The following is a 26,325-nucleotide window of genomic DNA, read 5'->3' as shown; positions in this document are numbered from 1 at the left end:
TAGCTGGGGTCCAGTCAGTGCCCAGCTGGGGATGTGTGTGCCTGCTAACGGGCCCTGAGGAAGAGGGCAACAGAGGGAGGGGGCTGGGTGCAGGGGCGGGCGGCGGGCACAGGTGGCTGAGAGCAGCGGGCAGCCCTCACAGGACCCGGAGCACAGCGGAGGGCCTGGCAGACCGACCAGCATGGCGAGAGGTAAGGTGGGAGTAGGGGGCCCTGGCCTCTGGGGGCCGATGACCCCAGCTGAGCCAGCAGCCTTGTACGGTTAGCAGTAGGGAGTCCCTGAAAGGTTTTGGGGAGGAGGGAAGCTTGTCCGTGAAAGGAAAATGGGACAGTCTGTTGCTGGGCTACTCTTGGGGATCTTAGTTTCTTTTTTAAAAAAAATATTGCTTTCTTTGGTTGCACTGGGTCTCAGATGCAGCATGAGGGATCTAGCTCCCTGACTAGGGATCAGACTTGGGCCCCCTGCTCTAGGAGTGTGGAGTCTCCACTCCTGGACCCCCAGGGGAGCCCCAGGGGAGCTAAGTTTCCGAGCTGATGGAAGGACCCTCAAGTCCCTGCCCCTTGCGCCTTGACTCGCCCATCCCCCGTGTCTCTCCCTTTTTGTCTTCAGCTCCAACAGGGGAAAGCGGGGAAGAGGCCAGTGACAAAGTCGAGAAGCCTCCATCAATGTGGGCGTGATGATGGGGTCCCCAGGGGACGTTAGCAAGGTCTGGGGGAGGGGTGCTGCTGGTGTCTGGCACGGAGAAGCCTGGAATGGGGCTGCTTAAGATTCTGCGATGCACAGGACCTCTGCATAGTCACGCAGTCCTCAAGTGCTGGACAGGGCGTCCAAGGGGAGCCTGGTGGTCCACGCCTGCCCCTTGGGTGGGCGGTGGGACCGGGAAGGCGGGAGAGAACGGAGTTGGCAACACTCCTTCCACACTCCTGCCTTAGGCGGGAGAGAGGACCGGTCGGTGGGAGTGTTTCCCAAAGCGCCTTTACACTGGAGGAGAAGCAGCATCACCCTCGCCTTCCCGGATTCTCCGCAGACCCGGCGTCTCAAAGCCCAGGTGTGCATGTGTGCATGTGTGCACGTGTGCAGGAGAAGCCAGGGTTGTCAGCCAAGCAGGCGGGGTCTCTTCTGCGGCGCAGCCTCCGGCTAAGAAGGCGGGGCTCGGGTGCACGTGGAGTGGCTCGTTGGTCAGGGCCTGCCAAGGGGCAGGGCGCGGGGGCGGAGCCTCGGGAGGGGCGTGGTGCGGAGCGCGGGGCGGGGCCGGGCGCGGAGCTTGGCCGGGCCGCAGCCTCGGGGAGGGGCGTGGCGCGGAGCTCTGGACGGGGCCTGGCGGGGGCGGGGCCTGGAGAGGCGGGGCCTGGCGGGGCGGGGCGGGGCGCCTATTTAAGCCACCCCGGCCTGGGCGGACAGTAGCCATGGGTCTCAGGCGAGCGCCGAGGTTACAACTCTCTGCCCTCTGTCGCCGCGCCGCGCTGTCTACCGCGCCAGCGGCCCGAGAGCAGCCTGCAGCGGGCCCGAGAGCCGAGCCCGGGCGCCGGTCGGCCGAAACCGCGCGGCCGCCGGTGCCCGCCGTGGACTTCGGCAACACGCAGGAGGCGTACCGGAGCCGGCGCAGCTGGGAGCTGGTGCGCAGCCTGCTGGTGCTGCGCCTCTGCGCCTCGCCGGCGCTGCTGGCGCGCCACGAGCAGGTGTGCGGGGCCGCGGGGGCGCGGGGCGGGGGTGCGGCCGGGCCCCGCGGACCTTCGCCCGTCTGGGAGCCGTTACAAGGTTTCAGGTGGAGAGCAGGTACTCTGGAGCATCGCCCGTGGCCGGGAAGTTAGGAAGGGAGGTGTTTCCTGCACGTGGTTTTCGGGCAGTGAATTTTATTACATGTCAGTTTGGGTGGTTGTTCAGTCGCTCAGTCGTGTCCGATTCTTTGTGACCCCATGGACTGTAGCCCGTCAAGTTCCTCTGTCCATGGAATTTCCCAGGCAAGAATACTGGAGTGGGCTGCCGTTTTCTACTCTAGGGGATCTTCCCAACTCAGGGATCCAACCCAGGTGTCAGGTATTGCAGGCAAATTCTTCACCATAGCAACTAAAAACAAAAACCAGTCTAAAGTTTAAGCTGTACAGTGCTTGCAGTAATACACAGTGTTCACCTGAGATTAAAATTGAATGTCATCTGCTTTGCCGAAAAGGGAGCCTGGCCGTGTGTGGCTCATAGCCTGGAACCCCAGAGTTCTTGGAAGCTGGGGTCCCCACACATGGCCACCGTGAACAGACAGTGTTGAGAGAGAATGGGAAGCTGCTCAAATATCCGACTTTCGAAACTTGAGCACAATGACTTTGAGAAGTGTGAGGGATTTGGGAAATTAAAAAGCAGAAGTGTCTTATCCGCTGTTGGCCAGGGTGACCCTGGGAACAGTTTAAAAGCAAGGGTCCAGTTGACGCTGAGGGTCTTGAAGGCTCTGCATGCAGGTGGTGTTGACGTCTCAGTGAGGCTGTGTGGAGGGCACCTTGGCTCCAGGGAGAGACTAGGGAGATTGGACCCAGGAGGAGCACCTAGCCACACCTTGGGCAGAGGTGGAAGTGAGGCCACAACGGGTGGGTGGTGAAGGCAGAGTTAGAGTTGGGTAGCTCTGGAAGGGCTAGGTTCAAAATCACAGAGAAGCCTGCACAGCTGGAGTCCTCGGGCACTGCAGGGTCGAGGCCAGCTCTGCTGTCCTTCGGGCGTCTGCCTGGGCCGGTACCCCTGGACCGTGCTGTGGGTGCCTGGAGAGCGTGGTGGCTTCCCCCTGGCGCTCTGCGGTGCCCGGGGGCGTGTTTACGGAGCCCAGTCACGGTTCATGATGCTCTGCCCCCCTCCGGGGGGTCTGTCCCACTGTCATCCTTGCTGGCGGTCCTGCTGGTGAGGGTGGCCTTGGTGCCTGGTGCTGGAGGAACTGCGGAAGAGACTAGACTGCGGGCCTGTGGGCTGCTCCCCAGACCTGGGCCTTCTCGCAGTCTGGCCCGCAGCAGAAATTCCTCCTGCACAGCCGGCGCAGGTCTGTGCAGCTCCTGCCCCAGGGAGTGTCAGCTTGCAGGAGCCCAGTTTGCCTGTGGCATTGGCCCCAGACCCAGTGGGGGTCCGCACTTGCCCACAGGGAGGCCTTTTTGAGAATGGTTTTGAACATCCAGGTGTTCTGTGGTGAAAGCCTCTATGCTTGGATATGAGGCAGCGGGGGAGAGCCTGGGGGAAGGGGCGTGGGCAGGGAGGTGAGAGAACTGGCCTTACTCGTCCTCACCTGTAGGCATCTCTGAGTCTTTTACAGTGTCTGCATTCCTGGTGCAAGTTTCTAAATTCACAAAGGATGCTGCTACTTGGGGAAGAAGTGGGGCTGCCTGGTCTCGGGCGGAGCCAACCCAGGGCACCATGGGCAGCAGGATGAGCCTACAGGGCTCACTGGGCACAGGACAAGCTTACAGGTTGCTTTGCTCTGGGCTTCAAACCGCCAGCCCTGCCCCAGTGCTTCCATCGCTGGCCTCTCCTGTGCCAGGGTGGGACCTGGTGGGGCCTTTAGTGTTGTTGCCCCTGACAACACAGAGGCACAAGGGGACTGGTAGGTCCCTGGACCACACCTCAGCATCAGCCCTGCTCCTGCTGCTTCAGTGAGTGTTGGCTGGGGCTCTTCCACAATAGCTGGGTGGCTAGGACGGACTGTGTGGCCTGCACAGCCTAGATTATTTACCACGTGTCCTTGGGCAGGCAAGCTTGCCAGCCCAACAGCAGACAGTCAGCCCACGTCCACTCCGTGTTTCTGACAGTCCTCAGAATCGGCATGTATGATGTCAGGGGTTTCCCACAGCCGAGTGCTGGCTCTCAGGTCCCTGATTCTGCCTCATCTGCCTCTGGGTTGAACTGGGATTTGTCTGAGATCTGACTTACCCTTCCGTGAGGCTGCCCAGGCCCACAGACTCCCTGACCTCTGACCGGGGCTCTTGGGAGGTGGGAGAAGGCTGCCCGCTCCCAGCTGGGTGCTTTCACTTTCCATTTCCGATCTTTATAAAACCAGTGAGACGCAATAAAATCAGACACTGGGCAGAGGCTGTCACCGGGGAGAGGTGATGGCCTAGAAACCTTTGCCCTTAGGGTGCCGTGTGGCCCCCTGAGTGTCTGTTGGAGCCCCAGGCGCAGGGCAGCTGTGTCAGCCTTGGGGTGGTGTGCGGCGTTTGACGCTGGTTTGGGGATGAAGGCGTGTGACTCACACATGCTTTTGCTTGGACTGGAGATGTTCCCCGACGCCTGATCCCCACAAGACAGTGGGGTTCTGTTATTCACTGGGGTTGAGAAACCATAGACTGTCCCAGTCTTGGAGCTGGAGGTGGCACAGCGATTCCTGGACAGGTGGTGGGTGTGTCTTCCAGCGGTCACCCCTGGCCCCCATCCTGATTCCTTCCCGCCTCATCGCCTCCTTGCCTGGCAGAGCCCCCCTCTTGCCCTGTCCAGCACCCCCTCGCCACCATTCTGAATCCTGTGAAGGACCTTGCCCCTCCCACCTTCTGGGTCTGCCCGCAACTAGGAGGGGAGCCCCTCCTCTGTTTTGCTCAGCCTAGAACTGCGTTGGGCAGAAGGCACCTGCTCAGCCCATTTGAATGAAGATGGCAGGAATTTGGGGTGCGGTGCGGGCGGGTAGAGGAGAAAGCTGAGTGGTAGGGGTGGCTGTCTTCCCCTGGGGCCCGCACCCCTGGGCTGCTGGTCTGCGGTGGCCGCACGACTGTGCTGAGCCCCCACTGGCCCGCCCTGGGTGGTCGTCTCCTGGACCCTTGGGGGCGGTTACCCGGCTCACTTCTGCCCCATGCTGCCTCCAGCGGAACTCGTGCTTACTCGGAGTTCTGTGTGTTCATCTGTTCAGCACCCACTGCGGGGCCGGCCCCTTGCCAGGCAGTGTTTTAGGGACTTGGAATAAGTAGTGAGCAAAACATTGAAAACTCTGGGTGCTTGCCTCCGAGAAAGTCACACCAGTCCCTGTCATCCCCAGCCGAGGTGTGGATACAGACAACGCTGTGAACTCACTGCTGCTCTTCCCAGAGAGGCCCGCCAGTTCCTGTATCCACCCAGTGGTGGTCAGGTGGCTGCCACATGTCTCCAGGGTCACCTGTGAGCCTGCAGGGCAGGAGGGGGATCAGAGCAGTGCCAGGGACCGGCCAACTTCGACGAGGAGTGGGGGATGGCCGGCTCCTGCGAGCGGGAAGCAAACCATTCTGAGTGGCGTGGCTGTAAAACCAGGGACATGAGCCGTGTGTGGCCCTGGGGAGCTTGTCAGGGCTTTACGTGATTGGGAAGGAGGCAGGGAGTCCTGCTGGGGGCCAGGAGCCCAGGTGGCCCCAGACAGCCGCTCCCCCTGCCTTCCAGTTGCTGCATCTCGCCAGGAGACTTCTGGGGCAAAGGTTGTTCAACACGCTGATGAAGATGACCTTCTATGGGCAGTTTGTGGGTGGCGAGGACCAGGAGTCCATCCGGCCCCTGATCCAGCACAACAGGGCCTTCGGCGTGGGCTCCATCCTGGACTACGGTGTGGAGGAGGACCTGACGCCCGAGGAGGCTGAGCGCACGGAGATGGAGTAAGGGCCACGCGACCCCTGGGGGTGGGACGGGTCGGGACCACCAGGGGAGCTCTGGCCGCCCGACCTCTGCAGCTCTCATGGGCCTGCCTGGGGTTGGGCCTTTGTCCCGTGAGGAAGACGGCCTGAGCCTTCACCAGGGCCTTGTGTGCCTGAGGCTGGGGCTGGCCAACCCTGGCCCACAGTCTGATCCTCCTGGTTTTGGACAGTCTGCAGGCTAAGGATCATGGCTGCAGTTTTAAACAGTTGAAGCAAAGCAAGAGTAACACCTTGTGATTCATGAAAATTATATGAAGTTCAGGTTGCTGTCACCTTATGGGGGGATGGCGGCAAAGTTGAGTGGCTGTGGCACAGACGACCACACTGGCATTGGTGGTCCTCTGGCTTCCTGGTGAAGCATCTCTTCTGAGGATTCTGATCCCCAGGGCGGTCCCTCTGCCTGGCCCCTTAGACTGTTTCTTGATTAGCAGCTGGGCTTGTCCTGGTAGGTGTGGAGCCTGCCCGGGGGCATCCGAGGAAAATGGAATGTGCCGGCTTCCTGTGACAGGCCAGCCCAGTGGCTCCTGCTGAGGTCACTGACTGGCTGCAGGGGTCTGTTCTCTGGGCAGGGGGTGTGGGGACAGGTGGGCACCCCCCACCCCCGCTCCTGGGCCACAGGATGGGCCCCCCATTGGAGACCCAGGCAGATCCAGCCCTTGCTTTGCAGAATGCCTGCCTGGTTGCTGGGCTGGTTTCTGCTCCCCTCCAGGCCAGGCCGTGCTGAGTCCTGATAGCAGCTGTGCCTGAGCCAGTAAGGCTGGGGAACTGGCTCCCTGAGTTGCCTGCCCCATCTCAGGTTTGGTGTTTTCTCTGACCAGGGGCGGGGAGGGGATGGGTCATAGGAGACTCCAGCCCTGGGAACGGAATGTCCCAGCGGAGCTGCTGCTGGATTGGCTTGGGGAGCCAAGCCTCTGTCTCTCAATTTGCTGTCAGGAAGGCAGGGTTCTCCAGTTCTGCACCCCCTGTTCCTGGGGGCTGGTGGCTGGTGGCTGCCTGGGGCTACCTTTTGAATAACTAATGGGCTGCGTCCCACTGGGTCTGGGTGGGGGCTGGTGGTTTCACAATGGAAGTTCTTTCTCTGATATGAAAAGCGCCCCCCCCCACCGCCCCCCCCCCCCACCCCGGGCAATTCGCCCTGCAGGGGATCGCTGGGAGGCTGGCCAGCTCGCTCTGATGAGGGCATGGAGCAATTCCTGCAGGGGATCGCTGGGAGGCTGGCCAGCTCGCTCTGATGAGGGCATGGAGCCCGTGACCCTGGGCGACTGGTCTTGCCGGAGCCCTGCTGGCTGGCCTCTGGGCCGTGAGCAGCGGTCCCTCTCTGTCCTCACGTGGCAGCCTGTCTGCAGCTGCCAGGCCATCCCGTGTGCTCGGTGGGGTCAGGCTGAGGGTGCAGAGCTGGGCTCATGGGTGCTGATCCGACATCCAGCCATCTAGCTCCTGCGGGGGGAACGGAGCGGGTTACAGGCCCCTAAACCCTGCCCCGGGAGTGATGCTGACACCCCTGCCGCCGGGAGGAGGGGCCTGGGGGGCTTCCCAGGGGGGGAAGTGGGAGGCAGAGCAGCCATCCAGGCAGGGTGGGACGGTGGTTCCCAGAACACTTGTTAGAAGGCGGAGGCCAGGGTCCTTGGTCCGGGAGAGGAGCTCCCCAGGGCACCCCCCAGCAGGCTGAGCACCACAGGGCCGGGGAGAGGGCGGGGGCGAGGTTTCTTCCCGATGATGGGCTGTGACAGTGGCTGGGACGTTGTGGATGGCTGGCAGACATGTCTGTCCTGGCTGTGCCAGGCCTGGCCTGGGTCCCCAGGGTGAAGGTCGTGACCGGGATTGTGTGCGGGGTCTTGGTTGCTGCCTGGAATCAGGGCCTGGGGCCGCCAGGCTCTTCCATGCTTCTCTCTTGCCTCCCACCTTTAATCAGGGCAGAGCTGCTGGTGGTGTTAGCCACGCGTTCTGGGAAACAAGCTCACTCAGAAGGACAATGCAGATAGTGGAGTGCAGTTTATTACACTGGCGGACCCAAGGCAGAGTCTCCTCTTAGCCAAGGACCCCGACCCATGTTTGTGAAAACTTTATATACCCTGAGTGTATAAAGTTTCCTGAACCTAGTCTGAAAAAGGAAGAAGAAAGATACAATTAAAGTTACCCTGTGATTCATATGCCTTAAGCCTAGGTAGTTAACAGTGGACAATTATCAATAGGCCTGTGGTCATACCCCAATAAGCATAATAGAATGTATGATACTATTTCGGTCACACAGATAATTAGGGTATTCTTTTAGGCATGGAGAGCCCTGGGGCTCTTCCTTCCTGGGGCCTGGTTTTTCAGTGGTTTGTCATTTCCATAGATACTGGGCGTATAGCTCAAAGTCCACAGTCCAGCCCAAGATGGAGTCCTGCTTTCAAGATAGAGCCTGTTTTGTTTCCTCCTTCAGTGTGGGGGTAGCCAGCGTGGTCTCTCCTCACCTCTTATGTGTGTGTGCATTCTCAGTTGTGCAGTCGTGACCGACTATTTGCAACCCCGAGGACTGCAGCCCACCACACAGGTCCATGAGATTCTCCAGGCAAGAATACTGGAGTGGGTTGCCATTTCCTTCTCCAGGGGATCTTCTCCACCCAGGGACTGAGCTTGTGTCTCTGCAGTGTTCTGCACCGGCAGGCGGGTTCTTTACCACTGTGCCACCTGGGGACTCCCCCCCGCCACTTTTAATTTTTTCCTGTAAGGCATCCAGCCAGCAAATCTCCTGATGTAGAGCTGAGCTTAGAGATGGTTGAGGGCGTGGTCCGGGACTTCCTGTCATTCCTGCCATTCTGTCCTGTGCCTGCCCCTTCCTGGTACACTGTGTTCCCTTCTTGATGTCAGGCGAGTGTATGCTCCTTGGTTTTTGTCTCGTCACAACAAAGATTTGGAGTGACGGACATTAAAGCCTCCTTGGCGTGTCACAGCTCTCGGGTCTTGGACAGACCGTGTTATAACTCTTAGGTCTCGAACGGACCGTGTTGTAGCTCTTAGACAAATCAATGTTACAGCTCTATTTTATTTAGAAGATAACAGGAAAATCCATCTTCAAGGCGTGAGGGCACGTTGATCCAAAGACTCGAAGAGAAGAGTGCCCCAGCGTGCGGGGGCGCGGAGAGAGCGAGAGAGCGAGCTAGCTTTGGCTCCTCTTTTTATATGTTTTTCTCTCCCTGGGCCTGTCCTATGTAAATTGGGCCAGCCAGGAGTGCTGTTTTTTTTCCCTGAGGTTCTCACTCCAGTCCTCGGACCTTCCTTTGTTCTATTTTTGTGTGCTTTTTCCTTCCAGGTCTTTTAGCCACTGCCATTCTGGACTCCTTTCCCCTCTTCTAACTACCTAACATTCCCCCCTCAAGAGATGGGAGGCCCAATTCTTTGGGAATAGGGGCGTTGAGGTCTTTTTGGCTATGAACTGGGATGGCAAGGGGTATTGGGCTTCCCCCTCTTGCTAGTAAGCCTCAGAGTCCTTATAGTGGTGTCCATCTAAGAGTGAGTGATATTTTCCATGGTCGGCTGTAGTTTTATATCTTTGTTGAACTGGCACTGCATGTTGCAGCTTGACCTGGGCAGAGACAAGACAGATTAGACAATTGACAGTACATGGAACAATCATAAGCAGCATCAATATGGCATAACAAGGACTAGTAGGGGCATTAGCCAATTTCAAATTTACATCACCAGGATGGCTCAAGTCCCCCCTTGTTTAGGGATCAGAAGATCTATCTCCTGTCTGTATTGGAGTATTATCCCTGCCAAGCTGTGTTGGCTCTTTAGAGTTATCCTGAGAAATCTTATCCCCAGAGACCAGATTTTGGGGTTGTTCATTAGAATGGCACTCATTTGTAGTTTTGAATAGGCATCTGAGATCTCCCAGGGGCTCACAGGTGTATTGAGTGTCTCCTTCTGTTTTCTTCCACGGCTTGACTCGTGAATCCAGGAGTCATGTCCTGGTACCTTGACTGCTGTGGGGGTAGAAAGTATTACAGGGTAGGGGCCCTTCCATGTGGACTGGAGTTGAGCCTTTGGGGACCCATCTTTTCAGAGCATAGAGTGGTGACTCCTTAGACTCTTTTGGGTCCTGGTTCATACCGCACAAACATATATCCTGTTGGATCTGCCCAGTGGCCATGGTATAAGACTGGAGGGTCTGAATCTCTGGATCTAGGAAGAGGTCATTGACATAAACAAAAGGTCTCCCATATAGCATCTCATAAGGACTAAGACCAACCTGTTCCTTAGGGGCAATATGGTTGTGGAGGAGAGCTATTGGTAAACACTCTTTCCATCCCAGGGAAGTCTCCTGGGTTACCTTTTTTATTGCTGATTTTAAGAATTGGTTGGCTCTTTCTACTTTTCCTGAAGACTGAGGCCTCCAGGCACAATGGAGATAATAAGTAATGTCCAATGTTTTAGAGACCCCTTGGGTGACCTTAGAAGTAAATGATGTCCCATTGTCACTTTGTAATGACCTGGGCAGACCAGATCTTGGAATGATTTCATGGAGTAGTTTTTTTCTTTACTACCTCTTCAGCCTTCTCAATCCGGGTGGGAAAGCCTTCATTCCATCCTGTGAATGTATCTATCATGACTAATAGGTATTTATACCCTTGAGAAACTGGCATCTGGATGAAGTCTATCTGCCAGTCCTCTCCTGGATGGGTCCCATGTTGTTGGACAGGGTGGGCCAGCTGGGGTCTTTGAGCTCCTTGGGGGTTGTTTAATTGGCAAGTGGGACGAGCGGAGACCACTTGCCTTATAGTCATTTGGAAGCCTGTTCCTCTGAAGGACCTTTCTAGTAATCTTTGGAGGGCCTTTTCCCCTAAATGAGTGGTGGCATGTAAGGAGTTAACCAACTTCCATTGGAGGTTCCCAGGCAGAAAAAGGAGTCCCTCCCTTTGGAACCAGCCCATATGATCTTGAAAGCCCTCACTCTTAGCTTTAAGAGTCTCACCTTCAGTATATGAAGGAGTTTCTGGCAAGTTAGTCTGTGGAACTAAGGTGGCAAGCCCTATTAGGTCATGGTTCTGTAGCGCTGCTCTCTTAGCTGCCTGATCGGCTGCTTGGCTCCCTCGTGCCACTTCTGTGCTCCCTTTCTGGTGTCCCTTACAGCGGGAGACTGAAACCTCAGCGGGCAGATGGACTGCCTCCTAGAGCCTAAGGATTTGATCACCATATTTCATTGGGGACCCTTGGGTGATCAAGTGGCCCCTTTCTTTCCAAATAGCTGCATGTGCATGTAGCACCAGAAAGGCATACTTGGAGTCAGTATAAATGGCTATTCTTTTTCCTTTTCCCAGCTCTAAAACTCGAGTCAGGGCTATGAGCTCAGCTAATTGGGCTGAAGTACCTGGTGGCAGAGGTTTAGCCTCTATGATCTCAAAATTGGAGACTACTGCATATTCAGCTCTTCTTTTTCCATCCAAGACAAAGCTGCTTCCATCAGTGTACCAGATTTCCTCAGGATTGGTCAGAGGATCTTCTGACAATCCCTCTTGGGGTTTTGTCCAGTGGTCCATGGTTTCTAGTCAAGAGTGAAAGGGGAGAGAGCCCTCGGGGGTAGGCAGGAGGGTGGCTGGGTTAAGTACCTCACAAGGGGATATAGTGAGGCTTGGATTTTCCATCAGCATTACTTGATATCTGAGGATTCTTTTATCAGGCATCCATAAATGGCCTCTCCCATTTAGGAGTTTTACTTGGTGGCTGGTAAAAGTAGTTAGTTTGCCCTCAAAGGAGAGTTTTAAAGCATCTTATATCATGATTGCAATAGCTGCAAGATTTCGAAGGCAGCGGGGGCCAGCCTTGGGCGGTTGGATCAAGTCTGTTGGATAAGTAAGCTACAGGCTGGGGCTCAGATCCCAACCTTTGAGTTAACACTCCCAAGGCTATTCCCTCTCTTTCATGAACTTAAAGCTGGAATGTTTCTTCTGGGTATGGCGACCTTAAGGCAGGTGGCTGAGTTAAGGCCTATTTTAGTGTAGCCTCTGCCTTCTTTTGAGGAGTTCCCCACATCAGTGGGATTGAATCATCTCGTCCCTTCAAGCTTTCATGTAAGGGCTGGACAATTAGACCATAGTTGGGTATCCAGATTCTGCAATATCCAGTTAGCTCCAGGAAAGCTTGCAATTGTTTTTGAGTTGTGGGGGAGGGCAACTGGAGGATTCCTTGTACCTGATCAGAGGACAGTCTTCTAGACCCATGTGTAATCTGGTATCCTAGGTAAGTGACCTTTGTCTCCCCCATCTGTGCCTTAGCACGGGAGACTTTATATCCGCTTTTTGCCAAAAAGTTTAGAACCTGAATTGCATGTTGTTGGGCACTTTTCTCATCTGGAGAACAGATTAGTAGGTCATCTACGTATTGTAATATTTTCCCATTAGGCCCCAGGTCCAGATCTAGGAGATCCCGGCTAAGGGCCTGTCCAAACAGGTAGGGGCTATCTCTGAACCCCTGAGGTAATACTATCCAAGTCATCTGTTGGTGTTTTTCTCCTGGGACCTCCCACTCAAAGGCAAAAAGATAATGGGATTCTTTAGCCAGTGGTATGCAAAAAAAAAAAATGCATCTTTGAGATCCAAGACTGTAAACCACTTCGCACTGGGTGGGATTTCTCCCAAGATTACATAGGGATTGGGTACTGTGGGATGGAGGGGGACTACAGCTTCGTTTATGATCCGGAGATCTTGAACCATTCGCCAGGTTCCGTCCTTTTTCTTTACTGAGAGGATTGGGGTGTTACATGGTGAACTGATGGGGACCAATAGCCCACAAGCAAGGAATTTATTTATTAAAGGCTGTAGTCCCTCCCAAGCTTCTCTTTTGAGAGGATTTTGTTTCCGTTTAGGAAACCGAGTGGGATCTCAGAGGACAATGATGACCGGTTCAGCTTGGTGGGCATGTCTAGGAATCCCCTGGTCCCACACCTGGGGGTTAATTTTGTCTTCCCATAGTTTTTGGTCCCTCTCTATTGGAGAAGGTGTAATGGGTTCTTCAGTAGTAACCAGAAGCTATAGGGCCCTAGGGGCTGAAAAATTTCCCATCACAAGGGTGGTCCCCAGTTTAGTGAGTATATCTTTTCCCAATAAGGGAGTAGGACACTCAGGGACCACCAGAAACTGGTGGGAAAATATCTGTCCATCCCAGCAACAAAGAAGTGCTTGGGTGAATCTTTTAGTAGTTGTTTTTCCTGTAGCACCCCAAATGGTACAGGTTTGGGAAGAGAAGCCTCCAGAGTAGGCGATCAAGACAGAGTAGGTAGCCCCTGTGTCAAACAAGAAATTCTTGGACCTACCTGCCACATCCAGTTGCACCCTTGGCTCCAGCCGTGATGGTTATCTATGACAGGCAGGCTGGCTGGAGTGGGCCGCTTCAGTCCTCTTGAACCATTGTGAGGGAAGGCTTGGCACTTGACCTTGAGGCTCTTGGGTCCCGAGGGCAGAGTGCTGCCCAGTGTCCCAATTGATGGCATTTGTGGCAAGGTGTTCTAGGAGACTTGTCATGGTTCAGACACTCTTTGGCCCAATGCCTCGCCTGTCTACAGGTTAGGCATTTGCCTCGTGCCTTGTCCTTCAAGGAATCAGGGTGTGCCTTAGGGCTTTCCTGGAGGGCGGCCAGCATCTGGGCATGCCTTTCTCTCCCTCTCCTGGACCTTGGCCTCCTTCTCCTGTTCCCTGTTATAAAAGGTATTGGTGGCTGTCTGAACCATCTCATCTAAAGAGGAAGCAGGGTCCTGCTGCTGTAGCTGTTGTAACGTAATTCTGATGTCTGATGCACATTGGGACAGGAATTTGTCCTTTAAAATCACTTGTCCCTCGTAAGAGTCTAAGTCCAGGTTGGTAAACTTTTGGAGGGCCTCTTTTAGCCTTTCCAGAAAGGCAATGGGGTTCTCATTGGGCTCAGGAGAGACTGGGCACAGTCCCACAAGTAACAGGCTTCCTTCTGTTTCCATGGGTGAACTTCCTTAGGGGTGAGTTTTTCTGAAACTTATCCTACCCAGAACTGTTGCAACCTGAGAGCCAGGCGTCCCCGGGTCAGGGTGCAGATCCCCAGGCAGGCTGAGGCGTGACAGCCTCCTAGAGATCGAATCACCGGGCAGGTCGAGGCGTGACGGCCTCCTGAGAATTGGTCCCTGGGCAGGTCGAGGTGTGATGACCTCCTGGGACCCCTGGGACTGGCGGATCCCTGAGCAGGTTGAGGAGTGACAATCTTTTGAGGACCAGATCCCTAGGCAGGTCAAGGCGTGATGACCTCCTGGGACCCCCGGACTGGAGTTTGGGCATCCCCAAGGTCTCCAGCGTGACTAGTACTAGGTAGGATTAAGGGGTTGGATGTTATACAGTACTTCCCTCCCAAGGCCAGCTATTTTCTGGTTGTCCCTCTAGAAGATTGTAGAGGCAACATTGTGGGCCCGGATGGGGCTGAGGAAAGGAGCATGAAACAGGAGGGAAAGGGGGCAGAGCACAACCCTTGAAAGAATGACAGAGCACAAGGGCATAACGTAAACCAATTAAAGTCAATTGGGTCCAAGATAACAAGTCAAATTCAAGTAAACCTTAATCCCCAATCTGTAAGCCAAAAGACACACCCAGAGGTGGCAGAACAGCTCCAAGTCACAGTCAAAAGACGGAGGAGTGGGTGGTTCCCCTATGGCTGGGATGATCCTCCCGCTCATTAGCATATGAATTCACCCCGCTCGCAAAACCTAGCCAGGCCACTTTCCAGGGCCTGTACCCTGTAAAGCGCAGCACTTCTCTCTCTGAATCTTAACAAGTCTACCTCTTACCTATCGCTTTGTCTCTCACTGAATTTTTGCAATGAGACATCAGAGCCTAAGTTTCATTAGGTCCTGAAGCTGGGCATCCTGGGTTTTGGTCGGGTTCGAGTCCCGGGAGAGAGAGCTGGATGGACAGGAGGAAAAAACAGTGGGAAAAATGTGCCAAGGAATCCCCTTCATAGCCTGCTGGAAAACTTGCTAAATATCTGACCGGCGCTCACAGTTTTCATTGGTCTGATCCTTGGCACAAAGAAGAGTAAGGACAGAAGAACCCCCACCGGCTTGGGTAACAGCTACTGGGGCCCAGCAGAGAGTGCCTTTGGGACATACCAGAGAGTAGTCTCCAGAGTCCCTCACTGCACCCACTGCTGCCCGCCTGTTCGAGGGGGGTGAGGTGGGGGTGGGGTTCAAGGAAACAAGAAACGAGAGATTGTAAAGGAATTAAGATTTTGTTAGGCATGTCCCTCCAGCCATAGGATGAGGACCTACCTTAACCAGAGGTCTTCTGGAATCTGAGACTGAGCCGCGTGAGCTTTCTGCTGAATTCGTTTTTCTGCTGTCCCAGTTTCCATGGGACGATGGGCCTTCCCCTGTGCTGGGTTTTCTTCGTGTTTGGCTTCTCCTGTGGGAGTTTCGCTGAGGTTGTTACAGCCAGGTTAAACCTGAGTCACGGCACCATAGAGGTCAGGCGAGTGTATGCTCCTCGGTGTTTGTCTCGTCACAACAAGGATTTGGGGTGACGGACATTAAAGCACCCTCGGCGTTCACCGCTCTCGGGTCTTGGACAGACCCTGCTATGACTCTCAGGTCTCAAACGGACTGTGTTATAGCTCTTAGACAGATCAGTGTTACAGCTCAGCGTTGCAGCTGTATTTTATTTAGAAGATAACAGGAAATCCATCTTCAGGGTGTGAGGGCACGTTGATCCAAAGACATGAAGAAAAGAGCACCCCAGCACATGGGAGGGAGGGAGAGGGAGGGAGGGAGGGAGAGAGAGGGAGAGGGGGAGAGAGAGAGCGCGCGAGAGAGCAAGAGAGCTAGCTTTGGCTCCTCTTTTTATGGTTTTCTCTCCCTGGGCCTGTCCTATGTAAATTGGACTAGCCAGGAGTGCTGCTTGTTTTCCCCGAGGTTCTCACTCCAGTCCTCAGACCTTTCTTTGTTCTATTTTTGTGGGCTCTTCCATTCCAGGTCTTTTAGCCACTGCCATTCTGGGCTCCTTTTCCCTATTCTAATTACCTAACATCCACATCTTGGGCCGTGCATGTATGTGTGTGCCTGCACACCCTTGTGTGTGTGTCTGCATGTGTGTCTGCACATGGGCCACACGTGTCTGCATATGTGTTCACACACGTGCACATGACTGCACATGTGTGTTGTGTGTGCATGTGGTGCGCGGCTTTTTGCATGTGTGTGTGCACACGTCTGCATGTGTGTGTCTGCACATGTGCACGCATGTCTGCGTGTGCACACGTCTGCACGTGTATGTGTGCATGCATGTTTGTGCGTGCATGTGTGTGCATGTGTGTGCATGCATGGCTGCATGTGTGTGCATGTACAGAGTGTGCTCCCCCCTCCCCCCAGCCTGTCAGCTGCCCCTTTTGTCTCCCGGAGCCCCCACCCCCTCGCCTGCCTGCTCCAGGACCACAGCCCTGTCCCCCCAGTGCTGTCTGCTCAGGCTGGGCCCTGGCCCCACATGCAGCTGTGTGGCTGGTTGCTCCCCGTGGTTTTGGAGCCTGGCTGGGGCTTGGAGGGCAGACGGCCGGCCACTACCTGGGACTGTCACCGGCCTCGGCCCTGGGGGCCTCTGAGCGATGGTGTCCCCTCTGTGGCGGGCGGTCGCCTGAGAGGTGGACTCTGGACTGGGCGCTGATGGAGCAGGCCTGAGCCCCCACAGCTTCGGTGTGGATGGGGGCCGTGGCGTCCCTCCACCCTGCTGGGCCACAGCTGCAGTGCCTCCTCCAGGGTGGCCTAGGGTCCTGCCCTCGGGAGGACCTGGGTGTTCAGGTGTGATGGCCGGGGCGGCCAAGAGAGGGTGTGTGCTGGAAACACGTCTCCGGGTTGCGGGTTTGAAAGTAACCCTGCGTTGCGTGGGTGGGTGATAGCCGTGAGGGAAGGGCTGTGTGGCCTTGCTTGGAAGCTGGGGGCCACCCTCTCTGTGGTTGGGGCCCCGCCTTTTCCTCGCGGGAAGGACCCACCCAGGCCTCGGGCTGTGTGTTGCTTTGCTTGCCCCTCTTCCGCTGTAGGGAGGGGCTCCCCCGGGTCAGGGGTGGAGACTGTGGGGCACGGCTGGTCGGCACAGCCAGGTCTTCCAGGCTCGCTCCGGGGGAGGTGACCTTGGAGGGTGGGGCGGGGCGCTCCCACCTGGCAGGTGAGCTGTCCCCTGCCTGCCCTCCTCAGTGGAGGCCTGACCCTCCCTGTCCCCTTCCACCTGCAGGTCCTGTTCCTCGGCCTTGGAGCGTGATGGCCACGGTGAGTTAGGGGAGCCGGTCAGGAGTGAGCTCTCTCCCCCCCGCACACACCCCTTGGCTTGGGGCCCAGGGCTGCTACTATAGCTCCAGCCCATGTCCCCAGGTACCTGGACGGGTGACACGCCCTCCTGGCCCTCTTGGGGGTCTGGGCTCTGCCTTCCCGGCTTGGGTGTGACCCGGGCTGAGTCAGGGAGTAGGCATGGGCCGCTTTGGAGGCAGAGCGGGTGCAGCTTCGGCGGCAGGGGTCGTGTGTAGGGCGGTGGGGGCGGGGTACTCAGGCTGGCGCCCCTGTCCCTAGGTGTCAGTAAGAGGGAGAAGCAGTTCCAGGCACACCGGGCCTTCGGGGACCGCAGGGACAGGGTCACCAGTGCCCACACCTACTTCTACGCCAGTGAGGCCAAGTGTGACCGCCACATGGAAACCTTCCTGCGCTGCATCGAGGCCTCAGGTGAGGCCTGCCTGGCCCCCGCTCCAGGGACGCTGGGTGGCGAGCTCGAGGCGAGGGCTGGAGTGCTCACCCAGGCTTCAGTCCGTGTCTCGGTGGCCGAGGTCGGGAGGCGGCCTGGGCTCACACACCTAGTCCAGCCCCTTGCTTCCTGAGGAGCCTGGCTGGCCCCAGGTGCCCAGATGCGGACCTGTCGGGGGGCTTGGATCTCGTCACATGGCACTTGGCTTTGCCGAGGGCAGCACCGTCCCAGGGGCTGCGGCTGCGCCCTCCCGGATGGAGATGCTGCCCTGTGTGGCCCCGGGGCAGGACCACCCGCTCACAAGGTGAGCTCAGCCGGAAGACACACAGGCCTCAGTGTACTTTAGTCTCGGAAATCCAGCGGGTCCCCAGCAGCTCTCCTGTTAGGGCCCTGACGCTTTGTGAACACTTTAGGGACAGGAGTGAGGACCACCCAGAGGCAGCCTGCCGAGGTCAGCATTGGGCGCCTGATTGGTTGCACAGACAGCAGCTGCCTGGTGTCCAGGGCTCAGGGCGTCTCCTTGGTTGTGGCCTGGGGGTGGATGAACAGAGGTGTGATCGCGGGCTTCCAGCAGCCAGACGAGACGGACAGAGGCGGTGGAGTGCCCTCTGCCCCCCGCCGGTGCTCTGCGTGCAAGTCTGTGCTCTGCGCGCCCTCGGGGCAGCCCTGGGTGCTGAGGCCACCGGAGAGGAGCCGGGCGGGCAAGCGTGCTCAGGTCTCCCTCGCTCCCTGGCGCCCCGCCTTCCTGACCGCACGTGGCCAGCTCCAAGCCCGCTGAGTGGCCTGCCTGCCTGCCTGTGGTGGCGTCAGGGGCAGCCGTGCGCAGGGCGTTCACAGGCCACGCGGGATTGGTGTCCTTCTGCCCTGACTGGTCACCCGGCCCAGGTGTCTGGGTCCTCGAAGGGCCCTCCCCTCCTGCTGCCGCTCCCACAACCAGAGCTGATTCCGAGGGCCTGGGTGTGAGGGCGGATAGGTGTCCTTCTGGGAGGAGGGGTGTGCTGGTACCACCGACCGTCTCACTGGGTGGATCATTTGAGTGAGATCATTAGCGCTTTCTGGGAGTCTCAGGGCCGGGTGTCGTGGGTAACCCATAGAAGGTGTGGCCCCCGCCTGCAGCCTCCTGCATGTTGCTGAGACATGTCCTGACTGGAGTGGCACAGACTCTGGGCTCAGGGTCCCCCCAGCCCCCAAGGCCTGATGGCTCTTCCTGTGGCTTCTCACAGGCGGAGCCAGCGAGGATGGCTTCTCAGCCATTAAGCTCACGGCGCTGGGGAGACCGCAGTTTCTGGTGAGTGTCAGAACCCCCCGCCCACCCGCAGAGGGTTGGCACGAACGCGGGGCACTGCAAGCATTAAGTGAAGGTGCCTTCACTCACGTGCGGGTGCCTGGGCTCCGGGCGCACCCAGGCAGACCCAGGGGGCTCGGGCTGGGAGCCTGGAGCACAGGCGGGGTTGGGGGCTCGGCCGCAGGGGGTCCCGGGAGGGGCTCTCGGCGCCTGGGTGGAGCTCAGGGCCGGCGTCCACAGCTGCAGTTCTCGGTTGTGCTGACGAAGTGGCGACGCTTCTTCCACCACGTGGCTGCTGAGCAGGGCAAGGCCGGGCTGGCCGCCGTGGACACGAAGCTGGAGGTGGCCGCGCTGCAGGTGGGCGCCCCTCCCTGGTGGCTGTGGGCAGCTGGGCTGCGAGGAGCCCAGCCCAGGAGCCCCAGCTGAGTCTGAGCCCTGCTGCTTCTCCAGGGCCGGTGTGCAGGCAGGGAGGGACTTAGGGCAGGCGGGCGCTGGGTGGGAGGGGGCCCCCGCAGGGGTGGGGCAGGCTTGTGGGGAGCCTTGGGGGGTGGCGGGCAGCAGGGAGAGGCAGAAGGTAGCCCAGTCTCGTGCTGGTGTGAGGAGGTCAGCTTGGTATTGCAGGCCAGGTGTCAGGGCAGGAGGTGCTTGTGAGCGGGGCTGGGAGCAGGGCGGGGAGGGACTGATGCTCCCTGCTTCTGCAGGAAAGCGTGGTCAAGATGGGCATCGCGTCCCGGGCGGAGATTGAGGACTGGTTCAAGGCAGAGACACTGGGCGTGTCTGGGTAGGCGGAGCCCTGCTGAGGTTCCCCCGGGGGTGGCCGCCTGCATCCAGGCGGGTTTCTGGCTGAGCCTCAACGGCCTCTCCCGATCTTCTTGCTAACTCTCCACTAGGTTGTGGGAACCCCGAACCCCAGAGCTTCCCAGGGAATTGTCTGGGTTCTCGAGTGGGGGTGCTACACCCTGCTGTCCCGGACCTACCGGGCAGGCAGGTGGAGTGTGAGGGCAGCTGAGATCCTCTGAAGGGTCTTGTGTCTCACTTCCGTTTCATAACCAGAGGATGTACTATTTGCATTTGTATCTGTATTTCAAGGCAGGCTCCGTGGGGGTTGGTCTGGGGGCGCTCCCGCAGGGAGGGGGCTGGTGTGGGGCCGGGTGTGTGGCGGGTGCGGGCATGCCTCTTCCTGCAGCACGCTGGACCTGCTGGACTGGTGCAGCCTCATCGACAGCAGGACCGAGCTCTCCAGGCACCTGGTGGTCCCCAACATGCAGGTGACGTGCCCCAGCCAGCCAGTCTCCGCCTCACGGTTCCCACAGGGTCGTTGTGGGGGGCCCCACGCACAGAGCTGGGGCTTCCTCGGGGAGGCACGGGTGTCACCTCGTGTGGGGTCAGACTGCTTGGATGCAGGCCGGGCCTGCACAGGAGTCAGCTTCCCAGGGGCAGCGCAGTCCTGGTGGCCGGGGGACCCTGGGCGGGCCACTGGCCTTCACGTTTGGACACGGCAGGGTGGGGAGTGGGGCCGGGGTACCAGGCCCGGGATGTTGGGGCACAGGGCACAGGGTGCCCGTGGGAGTGGGCCGTGCTGGCCTAGGGGCCCAGGCATGGAGCCTGCCTTGACCAGATGACCCTGCCCCCCAGACGGGACGGCTGGAGCCCCTGCTGTCACGGTTCACAGAGGAGGAGGAGCGGCAGATGACACGCATGCTGCAAAGGATGGACGTGCTGGCCAAGGTGGGGCGCCCGGGACGTGCTGGGGTCGGGGGGTGCCCTGGATGTGGTGGGGTCAGGGGGTGCCCTGGACGCGCTGTGGTTGGGATGGGGGTGCCCCAGATGTGCTGGATTTGGGATGGGGGCTCCCCAGATGTGCTGGGGTTGGGATGCAGGCTCCCCAGATGTGCTGGGGTCGGGAGGGTGCCCCGGACGTGCTGGGGTTGGGGGCGGCGCCCGGGACGCGGTAGGGTCGGAGGGGTGCTCGTTCACCTGTGCCCACACAGACCTCCTCCCCTGCGTCCTTCAGAAAGCCAGCCAGGCGGGTGTGCGGCTGATGGTGGACGCGGAGCAGACCTACTTCCAGCCAGCCATCAGCCGCCTGACGCTGGAGATGCAGCGCAGATTCAACGTGGAGAGGCCGCTCATCTTCAACACGTTCCAGTGCTACCTCAGGGTGTGCTCCCGCCCCACGCTGGGGGATGAGGGGCTGCAGGAACATGGATGGAGCAGCTTTCTGAGTCCACTTAAAGTGCCTCAACCCCCAGGTTTTGAGTGGCTGTCTTCTCCGGCCCTTTGCATCCTGGTTCTCTCCAAGCGTCTAACGCAGGCTCTGGGCCCCCGCCCAGACTTGGGCATGTGCTTCAGGGACCCTGAGTGCAAACCCTGGGTGGCAGCTCGGGGCCCAGCTGGGTGTTTGGAGGGGCCAGGGATCAGCGTCGGGGCTTCGGGGACAGGGCAAGTGGGTGGGTGGGGTCCCGGCAGGTGCTGACAGCTTGCAGAGCCCCCGCCAAGTGACCACAGCTGCTGGCTACACGCTGGGGGCACCAGGCCCCAGGGAGGCTCCGCTGAGGGACACAGGCCGGAGGGAGTCTCATCCCAGTCGTCCTTGACCTCTGGCGCGGCCCACAGGATGCCTACGACAACGTCACCCTGGATGTGGAGCTGGCTCGCCGGGAGGGCTGGTGTTTCGGGGCGAAGCTGGTGCGCGGTGCGTACATGACTCAGGAGCGTGCCCGTGCGCTGGAGGTGGGCTACGAGGACCCCATCAACCCTACGTACGAGGCCACCAGCGCTGTGTACCACAGGTGGGTGGCGCCCGGCTCCCAGGGGGCAGGGCTCTGGGCGTGAGGGGCGGGCTGGGCATCTCGGGGGGCCAGCCTCCGTGATCTTGGACGCACGACCCCAGGTGAGTGGGACACTTGCTTCTCCCCATGGTCCTGGAACCCTGGGCTGGCCTGTGGCCTCTGCCCCCGGGGGGCTGTGTGGCCTGGCTCATGCGTCCCCCTCCAGGTGCCTGGACTATGTCCTGGAGGAGCTGAAGCACAATGCCAGGGCCGCAGTGATGGTGGCCTCGCACAACGAGGACACGGTGCGCTTCACTCTGCGCAGGTGGGTCCTGACCCCCCCCATGCCCTGGGCTGCGCTGGAAGGATGAGGCAGGTGGGGATTTCGGGGGACATCTGTGGCCACTGGACCTCCTGGGCCTGGCTGGGCGTCTCGCTGCAGTAGCAGAAAGGCTGCCTGTAGTTCCTGTGGCTTTTAGCATTAATACCCGACTTCCTCAGGTTTCTGATTAAAAATAAATGTCATCAGGTGATTCACACAGTGTGAAATGTTGGCGACCTGAGACGTGTCACCTCATTTATAGACAGCTCCGCAGCACTGTAAACTGCGCTTGGAATTTAACATGGTCTGTGTCCCCATGGGGTAGCCTTGTAAGTCACAGATAGGAATGAGGTGAAATACATTCCTTTTTATTTTTGGCAGTGATTCGTGACTTGTGGGATCTTAGTTCCCCAGTGCAGTGCTCACTTGCTAAGTTGTGTCCGACTCTTTGTGACCCCCATGGACTGTGGGCCGCCAGGCCCCTCTGTCCATGGGATTCTCCAAGCAAGGATACTCGAGTGGGTTGCCATTTCCTCTTCCAGGGGATCTTCCCAACCCAGGGATTGAACCCCAGTCTCCTGTGTCTCCAGCATTGCAGGTGGGTTCTTTACCCGCTGAGCCATTGGGGAAACTCCTTAGTTCCCTAACAGGGATCACAGCTGTCCCCCCAGCAGTAAAGGTGCTGAGTCTTAACCTTGGGAGATTCCTCGTCCTATGTTCTTTTATTTCATATCTCAACCGAACCTGGACCCCACCAGGGGTTCTGGCTCCTCCCTTCCCCCCACAGGAAGCTGGGTGCGTGGTGGCCTGGCTGGCCCGCGCCTTCCCCAGGAGCAAGGCAGGCCCCTCTCCCACAGCGGGCACCCCTAGCCAAGGCCTGGGTACTGGAGGTGCCGAGGTGTGCCCGGGGCACTTGCTGGTGCTGCCTGGGGTGACTGGTTGCCCTGAGTGGCTCAGCAATGTCCTGCTTGGCCTTCTCCTGCCAAGGGCTGCTTTTCTGCAGCCTGAATCTGCAGCTTAGAGCCACGGTTTCTGATGCCTGCCCTTGAAACCGCCTGACTGGGAGCAGGAGCGTGGAGGTCATGGGGTGGCCAGGGCAGCCTCTGGAGTCCTGTGGGGGAGGTCAGGTGTTTCCTTGGTGTGGGGCGGTCTGACTGGCGTCCTGGCCGGGTGGGCTGTTCTGCCTTCTTCTCTCCCTCCCTGGAGCCTCCTTGGACACCCCGCCCCGTCCTTGGATGTGAGGTGGCCAGGGGCACCCTTCTGTGCACAGAGGAGATGAGTTCTGGCTTCCTTGACTTTGGAAGGAACACAGGATTGAGTCGCAAATTTTAAAAGCTGGTTTTTGCTTAGGCTTAAAACGCAGTTTTGTGCTGGAGCCTTGATCGAGACCAGTCCCTCTGTGCCCATGGTCCCCACTGACGGCGTTCACAGAGGCCCTGCTGGCGCCCCCATCCTTAGGTCCCGTTGCAGTCTCAGCCGCCTGTGGCTGCCCGTTTGCACTTCAGCTTTTGGTCCCAGGCTGGTCCTCTCAGCCTGACTAGGCAAGGACCATGAGACTGCTGAAGGTGTAACTGTCCACAGAAGGCCTCCTTTCTCCTAACTTCAGGATTGTTCCACAGGAGCTGGTCTGGCCTCCCACCTTGGCCTGGTCCTGCGACCCTAGACGTGGCTTCCCTGTCCCGAGTGTCCTGCCGTCCCAGGCCCCGCAGCCTGGCCAGGCCATTCTGGGGAAGTCTCTGCCCTGCAGGCAGGCTGGGGTCTTGCGTCCTGCTCCAGAGGCCCTGGGCCCAGAAGAGTTTGGGCTGGTCTTCCCGGGGAAGCACTGTGGCCTCTGGTGCCACATGTTAGGGACCCTGTCAGAGAGCCTGGGTTAGGTTTGGCCAAGTCATGAGCCCACCCACAGCTCGGGGGCCTGTGCACAGTGTTTTGTGAGCCAGCAGGGTGGGCGGGCCTGGCCTGGGGTTGTCCTGCGTCCGTGGTCAACTGGGGTCCCATTGGCCCTGAACGGCTTCATCTGTGGTCGGGGCAGCGAAGGACACTGGCTCCCAGGTCGGATGTCCAGCAGACTAGCTCAGGCTTCTCCACAGGTGGTCTCAGGCTTCCAGAAGCCCTGGAGATAGCAGGCCTTTGCCCGTGTGATGTTTGCTGTGGTTCTGTGGGCCAGAGGGAGTCAGGCCCAGCTCAGGTGTTGCCGGGCGGATGGAGAGCCTCTCCTGTGCTGGGGCAGCTGCAGCCACACAGCTGTGGGCATGGGCTGGCACAGAAGGGGCTGCAGCGTGGGGGTTGGGAGGGGCAGATCTCACAGGATGCCATGTGCGTGTTCCCAGACTGGGGCCCGACCTTGGAGCCCAGCCCCGGGGGAGGGAGAGAAGGGTCTGTGGGATGCCCCTTGTGTGGACGTCCAGGGTGAGGTGCGCTGGGTGCTCTGGTGAGAAGGGTGGTGGGCTCCAGGGATGGGATGGGGGCCCAGCCTGGGTGAGTGTGAGGACCCAGGTGGAGGGAGGGTGGTAGCTGCGGATCTGCCTGGTCAGGAGCCAGAGGTAAAGTGTGGGCATCACCAGTGCATAGGTATTTCGAACTCGGGATTTTTTTAAGATCCTATGACCAGAAGTGAGAGTAGGGATGGTGTGGGCCAAACTTGGGGCCCCCACCTGTGTCTGAGCGGCACTAGGACAAATGTGAACCACAGGCATTAATCCCAAATGCTTTGCAGTCAACTTAAAAAACAGAAGCTGAATTTGATACATCTCAGTTAACCCCACATACCCAAAACAGCACCACTTAAACACGTTTTCAGAAAAGCAGTGAGATACTCTGCATTCTGTTTGCACACTGTCTTCAGAGGCCCATGTGTGTTTGATGTGTGCAGTGCATCTCAACTCAGACCATCCATCCTCCAGAGACTCGGTGGCCACCAGTGGCTGGTGACTGCACTGTGCACAGAGCAGCCAGCGAGGGGAGGGTGAGGGGCTGGTGGCAGGGTTGCGGGGCTGGGAACACGGTATTGGTACCGAGGATTTGAGGAGGGTGTGGTGGGAGGGCTGAGGGCCTCCCAGGCCATACAGAGGGCCAGCCGCTGGGTGAGTCTGCCTCTCTGGGCAGCTGGGGGCAAGCACAGCAGGAGGGGAGGCTGGCTGGGGAAGGGGACACTTGGTGGCCTTGGCCCTCGGCAGGAGCAGCTGGGCGGAGGCCTGCAGTAGGCAGGACAGAGCCTATGCCCTTCACCCTATCCTGCAGGTAGGGGTCTCAGGGTGAGGGGAGAGGGGCTCAGCCTGCACTCTGCCCGTTTACAGGATGGAGGAGCTGGGCCTGCACCCCGCCGACCGCCAGGTGTACTTCGGACAGCTTCTGGGCATGTGCGACCAGATCAGTTTCCCGCTGGGTGAGGGGCCTCCCTGGGGTGGGGCTGGAGCTGGGCCTCCCGCGTGCAGGGCTGGGGGAGCGGGCTCGGAGCTGGGCCTCCTTGGGGGTGGGGCCGGGTGCAGAGGAGCGGAGTCGGGCCTCCCCAGGGTCGGGACTGGGTCTCTCTGGGAACTGGGCTGTAACGCTGAGAGGAGGAGCTGGGCCTCCCTGGGGTGGGGCTGGGCTTCTTTGGGGACAGGGCCGGGATCAGGGGTGGGGCTGGGTTTCCAGGGTGCAGGGGCGGGGCTGTAGCGCGAGGGGCGGAGCTGGGCCTCCGAGGGTGGAGCCGAGGGTGGAGCCGGGTGCGTGGCTCGATGTCCCCAGGGGTGGGACTGGGTGCGGGTGCCGGGGTAGCCTCGGGGGTGGGGCTGGGTCTCCCCAGGGGCGGGGCCTCACCAATTCCTCCCCTGCGTGCAGGCCAGGCAGGCTTCCTGGTGTACAAGTACGTCCCTTACGGGCCCGTGATGGAGGTGCTGCCCTACTTGTCCCGCCGCGCCCTAGAGAACAGCGGGGTCATGAAGGGGGCTCAGCGGGAGCGGCAGCTGCTGTGGCAGGAGCTCAAGCGAAGGCTCTGCACCGGCAGCCTCTTCCACCAGCCGGCCTAGGCCTCCTGTACCCACACCCAGGCGGCGACGTCCCAGGGCTCCGGCCAACCCCAGCCTCACCCCGATCACCTTTTACACCCTGAGCTGGGAAAGCCTGCAGATCCCTGCTCTGCTCGTGGGCAGCCAGGTTTGGGCTGAGGCCCACACTTGCCAGAGGAGCTGGGAGCCGTCAGGAAGTGCCTGCCCACCCCCACGACCTTGGATCTTAAGAACCACCTTCCCCAGAGTCCAACCCTGGCACCCTGAGCCCCACGCTGGGCAGCGGCTGGCTGCGGAAGCTGGCCTGTCAATAAACCGCTTTTCTACAGCATCGAGCCCTTGCTTGCGGCTGAGGGAGTGGCTCTGATGGCCTGAGAGGCCTTAGGGTCAGGCTCAGCCACTCCAGCCTCAGGCACCCCATGCAGACCCGGCCAGGCAGGGCATTGGACACCCCCGACCCCGGCCCCAGAGCTGGGCTCAGAGCAATGCAGATAGATAGAACCTCCGATGGGCAGATTTCGTGCTTGCCCGGCCTTGGTCTTTCCCCTTAGACCCTCCCTGCCCCGTGCCCTTCACCCCTGCCCCCCAGTGACCCATACCAGACTCCTGCTGCTCTGACAACCCACGGAGCAGGCTGG

At 59.0% G+C, this 26,325-nt stretch overlaps 1 protein-coding gene across 2 annotated transcripts; it reads left to right on the top strand.

Annotated features, from left to right (window-relative positions):
* The first annotated feature begins 1,404 nt into the window (after positions 1 to 1,404).
* PRODH (proline dehydrogenase 1) lies at positions 1,405 to 26,013 on the top strand. 2 transcript variants are annotated; one of them, XM_065904289.1, is made up of 14 exons: positions 1,405 to 1,679; positions 5,365 to 5,573; positions 16,823 to 16,857; positions 17,155 to 17,304; positions 18,547 to 18,611; positions 18,849 to 18,965; positions 19,310 to 19,389; positions 19,795 to 19,876; positions 20,244 to 20,336; positions 20,623 to 20,769; positions 21,225 to 21,400; positions 21,606 to 21,704; positions 24,995 to 25,083; positions 25,521 to 26,013. In XM_065904289.1, the coding sequence occupies exons 1-14, from the start codon at positions 1,407 to 1,409 to the stop codon at positions 25,706 to 25,708; spliced, it is 1,803 nt and encodes a 600-aa protein (XP_065760361.1). In that variant the 5' UTR covers positions 1,405 to 1,406; the 3' UTR covers positions 25,709 to 26,013. The 2 variants fall into 2 exon arrangements, with proteins under 2 accessions (XP_065760361.1, XP_065760362.1); XM_065904290.1 differs by lacking the exon at positions 18,849 to 18,965.
* Positions 26,014 to 26,325: the final 312 nt, after the last annotated feature.

Source organism: Muntiacus reevesi, chromosome 13 (genome assembly GCF_963930625.1).
Source record: "Muntiacus reevesi chromosome 13, mMunRee1.1, whole genome shotgun sequence".
NCBI lineage: Eukaryota > Metazoa > Chordata > Mammalia > Artiodactyla > Cervidae > Muntiacus > Muntiacus reevesi.
This window is presented reverse-complemented; position numbering and strand designations above follow the sequence as displayed.